We start from the raw sequence: 5872 nt of genomic DNA on the forward strand, positions 1-5872 counted from the left end.
TCTTCAAATGAGGGTTGGTAGCCCTGAGGGTAAGTGAAGACTCTTCAAAGGATTCACAGGCAAGACCTTCTAAGGGCACCGGTTTCCAGAACCTCAGTGTCCATATCTATGCTTTCCTAAAACTGACATGCTTGAGAACACTTCTGTGATGAGAATGCTGGACTCTCTCTCATCTCACCCTTCACGATTGCCTTTCTCCCACTTTTGAAAAGAAATGCATGCTTTTTTTGGGGGGGGGATGGAGTCTTGCTCTGTCCCCCAGGCTGCAGAGCAGTGGCTTGCTTTCAGCTCACTGCAACCTTCACCTCCTGGGTTCAAGCGATTCTCCTGCCTCAGCCTCTTGAGCAGCTGTGATTATAGGCACACACCACCACGCCTAGCTAATTTTTGTATTTTTAGTAGAAACAGGGTTTCACTATGTTGGCCAGGCTGGTCTCCAACTCCTGACCTCAAGTCATCCACCCGCCTTGGCCTCTCAAAGTGCTGGGATTACAGGCATGAGCCACCACACCCAGCTGAGAAATATATGCTTCTAACCCATGCTGAATCGTATGAGAAGGCATCTCACCAGCATATGCAAATTTCCAGAATACCACACGAAGATATAATTTGATAACTAAGTATTGAAAAAGTAAATAAAGATGCTGCTTAGTCCAGAGCCTGTTAGCTAGGCTTGTTCTGTCCTTTCGAATCAGAGGCTTCTGCTGCAGACATGCCCCACCAGACCCTTAGTCAGACCAAGAAGAATCCGAGTTTGATATCCTGCTTCATATTTATTGGAGCTGGGAGTACTGGAGCAGCATGGTATGTCTTGTGTCTGGCATTTTTCAGTCCAGATGTTAGTTGGACCAGAAAGAATAACTCAGAACCCTGGAACAAACTCAGTCCCAATGATCAATACAAGTCCTACTCAGTGAATGTGGATTACAGTAAACTGAAGAAAGAAGGCCCAGATTTCAAAATGAAATGCTTCACTGTAAATCTGCTTAGAATTAGGATCTTCTAGAAGCCATCCACACACTTTTCCACTTAATCAGGAAATATTTCTCCTCCACAAACGTGAAATCATGCTGGTGTACTGCATTGGACATTACACTGATGAATAAATAAATAAAATGTGAAAAAAAGAAAAGAAAAAGCAACTAACTTTAGAATGCCTATAAAATCTCTTTTTTGGCTTCTTGTAGAAGGAGCCTTATACTTAACTCGGTGTTTGATATAGTTTGGATGTTTGTCCCCACCAAATCTCATGTTGAAATGTGGTCCCCAGTGTTGGAGGTGGAGGCTGGTGGGAGGTGTTTAGGTCATAGGGGCTGATCCCTCATGAACGTCTTGGTGCCATCCCCACGGTAATGAGTGGGTTCCTGCTCTGTTAGTTCATACAAGAGCTGGTTGTTTAAAGGAGCCTAGCACCTCCTCCCCATTCTCTCTTGCTCCCTTTCTTGCTGTGTAACACACCTGCTCCCCCTTCCCCTTCCTCCCTGAGTGAAAGCTTCCTGAAGTCCTGACCAGAATAGATGCTGGGGCTATGCTTTTCAACCTGCAGAATCATGAGCCAAATAAACCACTTTTGTTTATAAATTACCTAGTCTCAGATATTCCTTTATAGCAACGCAAAATAGACTCGCAGAAAATTGGTACTGAGAAGTGGAGTGCTGCTATAAAGATACCTGAAAACGTGGAAGTGGCTTTGGAACTGGGTAATGAGCAGAGGCTAGAAGAGTTGGCAGGGCTCAGAAGAAGACAGGAAGACGAGGGAGAGTTTGGAACTTCTTAGAGACTGGTTAATGGTTGTGATCAAAATGCTAATAGAAATATGGACAGTAAAGGCCAGACTGACGAGGTCTCAGAGGGAAATGAGAAATTTATTGGAAACTGAAGTAAAGGTCACCCTTGTTATGCCTTTGCAAAGAGCTTGGCTGCCTTGTGTTCATGCCCTAGCGATTTGTGGAAGGTTGAACTTAAGAATGATAACCTAGGGAGCTGGGTGCAGTGGCTCACATCTGTAATCCCTGCACTTTGGGAGGCCAAGACAGGAGGTTTGCTTGAGTCCAAGAGTTTGAGAATAGCCTGGGCAACCTAGTGAGACCCTGTCTCTAGAAAAAATTTAAAAATTAGCCAGTCATGGTGGCACATGCCTGTAGTCCAAACAACTTAGGAGGCTGAGGTGGGAGGATCTCTGGAGCCTAGGAGGTCGAGGCTGCAGTGAGCCATGATCGGTGCCACTGCACTCCAGCCTGAGTAACACAGTGAGACCCTGTCTCAAAACAAAAAAAAAAATGATGATGACTTAGGGTATCAGGTAGAAAAAATTTCTAAGTAGCAAAGCATTCAAGATGTGAAGTGGCTGCTTCTAACAACCTATGATCACATATGGGGGCAAAGGAATGACTTAAATCTGAAACTTACTAAAATGTTAGTGCAGTGTAAAAATTTGGAAAATCACAACCTGGCCATGTGGCAGAGAAGAAAAAAGCATTTTCAGGAGAATCCAAGAGGGCTGTGGAGCAACCACTTGCTAGAGAGATTGCATGAGTATAAGGGAGGCAGGTGCTAATATCCAAGACAATGGGAAAAAGGCTTTGAAGCCATTTCAGAAATCTTTGAGGCAGCTTCTTTTATCACAGGCCCAGAGGCCTGGAGGGGTGGGGGGAATGGTTTCAGGAGCAAGGCCCCAGTCCATGCTGCCCTGCTCAGCCTCAGGACACTGCTCCCCTAATCCCAGATGCTACAGCTACAGCTACAGCTACAGCTGTGTTTCAGAGGGCCCCAGGTTCAGCTCAGGCCACCATTCTAGAGGGCACAAGCCGTAAGCCTTGGTGGTTTCCATGTGGTGTTAAGCCTGCAGGTGTGCAGAGTGCAAGAGTGAAGGAGGCTTGGAAGCTTCTATCTAGATTTCAAAGGATGTATGGAAAAGCCTAGGTGCCCAGGCAGATGCCCCCTGCAGGGGAAGTGCCCCCACAGAGAGCCTTTACTAGGGCAGTGTTGAGGGGAAAGATGGTGTTGGAGCCCCCATACAAAGTCTCCACCAGGGCACTGCCCAGTGGAGCTGTAGGAACAGAGCCACTGCCCTCCAGATCCCAGGATGAGCCACTAGCAGCTTGCAAACTCAGCATGGAAAAGCCACTTTAACCCATGAGAACAGCCATGTGGGCCACACCCAGCAAAGCCACAGGGGTGGAGCTTCCCAAGGCCTTGGGAAGCTCCACCCCTTTCACCAGTGTGCCCAGGATGCAGGACATGGAGTCAAGGATGATTATGGAGCTTTAAGACTTAATGTCTGCCTTGCTGGGTTTTGGACTTGTGTGAGGCCTGTTGCCCCTTTCTTTTGAACAGTTTCTCCCTTCTGGAATGAAATATTTACCCAATGCCTGTACCACTAATGTATCTTAGAAGTAAGTAACATGGTTTTTTATTTCACAGGCTCATAGGTGGAAGGAACTTGCCTGGAGTCTCAGATGAGACTTTGGACTTTGGACTTTTCAGCCGATGCTGGTACAAGTTAAGACTTTGGGGGACTATTGGGAAGGCATGATTGTGTTTTACAAGGGGAAAAGAACATGAGATTTGGGGGGCCAGGGGAAGAATGCTATAGTTTAGATGTTCGTCCCCTCCAAATCTCCCCAGTGTTGGAGGTGGGGCCTGGTGGGAGGTATTTGGGTCATGGGGGAAGATCCCTTGTGAATGTCTTACTGCCCCCTCCATGGTAATGAGTGAGTTCTTGCTCTGTTAGTTCATGCAATAGCTGGTTGTTTAAAGGAGCCTGGCACCTCCTGCCCGCTGTTGTGCTCCCTTTCTCACCATGTGTCATGCCTGCTCCCCCTTCGCCTTCTACCATGAGTAAAAGCCTGCTGAGTTCCTGACCAGAACAGATGCTGGTGCCATGCTTGCACAGCCTGCAGAACCAGGAGCCAAATAAATCTCTTTTCTTTATAAATTACCCAGTTTCAGATATTCCTTAATAGCAACACAAAACAGATTAAAATTCTTCCTTATTGTACCTTGCACAGACGTAGACATGCTCAAGTAATACTGTTTGAGTGATTGCCAATTGTAACCTCAGCAGATGATACCTGGAGAACTAGCCCTTGCCAGTGGCAACCACACCCCAGTCACCAAGTTCATCTTGCAGGGATTCTCCAATTATCCAGACCTCCAGGAGCTTCTCTTCGGAGCCATCCTGCTCATCTATGCCATAACAGTGGTGGGCAACTTGGGAATGATGGCACTCATCTTCACAGACTCCCATCTCCAAAGCCCAATGTATTTCTTCCTCAATGTCCTCTCTTTTCTTGATATTTGTTACTCTTCTGTGGTCACACCTAAGCTCTTGGTCAACTTCCTGGTCTCTGACAAGTCTATCTCTTTTGAGGGTTGTGTGGTCCAGCTCGCCTTCTTTGTAGTACATGTGACAGCTGAGAGCTTCCTGCTGGCCTCCATGGCCTATGACCGCTTCCTAGCCATCTGTCAACCCCTCCATTATGGTTCTATCATGACCAGGGGGACCTGTCTCCAGCTGGTAGCTGCGTCCTGTGCATTCGGTGGAGCCAACTCTGCTATCCAGACTGGAAATGTCTTTGCCCTGCCCTTCTGTGGGCCCAACCAGCTAACACACTACTACTGTGACATACCACCCCTTCTCCACCTGGCTTGTGCCAACACAGCCACAGCAAGAGTGGTCCTCTATGTCTTTTCTTCTCTGGTCACCCTTCTGCCTGCTGCAATCATTCTCACCTCCTACTGCTTGGTGTTGGTGGCCATTGGGAGGATGCGCTCAGTAGCAGGGAGGGAGAAGGCCCTCTCCACTTGTGCCTCCCACTTTCTGGCCATTGCCATTTTCTATGGCACCGTGGTTTTCACCTACGTTCAGCCCCATGGATCTACTAACAATACCAATGGCCAAGTAGTGTCCGTCTTCTACACCATCATAATTCCCATGCTCAATCCCTTCATCTATAGCCTCCGCAACAAGGAGGTGAAGGGCGCCCTGCAGAGGAAGCTTCAGGTCAACATCTTTCCCAGCTGAGCCCTGCAAGGTGACTTGTTGGAATGAGGAAGGTGTAACATCTTCCAAAGCACACTATGAATTAACCTAACCAATCAAGAGCAGCCCTGGTTTTGGAGGAGATAGAAAAAGTAAATGAGAAACAGCAAATATATCTTGTACAGACCATTACAGTTTATAAAGCATCTTCTTACCCATTATCATATCAAATTCTCACCACCATATTGTGAGGCACCTTTGTTACAATGATCCCATTTTACAAATGAAAGATACATGACTCAGAAAACATAAATTAATTACCTAAAGTCATGCCATGAGTGAGAGGGTGAGTATCTAAAATCAGGAATTTCACATCATGACCAGAGATAGTTCAATTACACCACGACCACAAGTTGAGTCTTTATTGGCAGCTTATTGTAACTTCCAAGAAACATCAGACAAGGTGCAACACAGTCATTTCTGTTTTGCCACTGATTTCATGAACTGGGAATGGGGAACAAGTGACTTACTTCTTTTTTCCTGCTCTAAAAGGAGAGATAATCAGGATAGAGATGTCCTTATTTCTTATTGCAACCACATTTTGCTGAACTGTTTCATGATAACCTCCAGATCCAGACAGATCTTTTCTTGTACGTCTGTGTCTTAGCCAAATGTGTGTGTGTGTGTGTGTGTCTCATAATTCTCAAGGGTTTGGTGGCAGGGGGACGTGTATGATGATTAGGCAGTTACATCATTATATTAGATACTGTGCTTTGGGAAACTGATGTTTTAAATGTTTGTATTTGGCCTGTCTTTAAGTGTACATGTCATATGGTGAGCACATGTGTTTTATAGAATCACACAAATGATGAAGCTGACCTTGAAGAC

General features: G+C 46.1%; 2 protein-coding genes across 2 annotated transcripts; both read left to right on the forward strand.

The window, feature by feature from the left end:
• The first annotated feature begins 712 nt into the window (after positions 1-712).
• LOC112135428 (cytochrome c oxidase subunit NDUFA4) lies at positions 713-1006 on the forward strand. Its single transcript, XM_054525478.1, has one exon. The coding sequence runs from the start codon at positions 713-715 to the stop codon at positions 1004-1006; it is 294 nt and encodes a 97-aa protein (XP_054381453.1).
• A 3060-nt stretch (positions 1007-4066) lies between these two features.
• On the forward strand, positions 4067-5026 carry LOC100457499 (olfactory receptor 5AP2-like). Its single transcript, XM_002821774.2, has one exon. It carries the CDS (start codon positions 4067-4069, stop codon positions 5024-5026), a length of 960 nt encoding a protein of 319 aa, XP_002821820.2.
• Positions 5027-5872: the final 846 nt, after the last annotated feature.

Source organism: Pongo abelii, chromosome 9 (assembly GCF_028885655.2).
Source record: "Pongo abelii isolate AG06213 chromosome 9, NHGRI_mPonAbe1-v2.0_pri, whole genome shotgun sequence".
NCBI classification, from domain to species: Eukaryota; Metazoa; Chordata; class Mammalia; order Primates; family Hominidae; genus Pongo; species Pongo abelii.

Excerpts from the sequence above, each read along its gene's own strand:
- LOC112135428 (XM_054525478.1), top strand. The coding sequence starts at position 713 with ATGCCCCACCAGACCCTTAGTCAGACCAAGAAGAATCCGAGTTTGATA.
- LOC100457499 (XM_002821774.2), top strand. The coding sequence starts at position 4,067 with ATGATACCTGGAGAACTAGCCCTTGCCAGTGGCAACCACACCCCAGTC.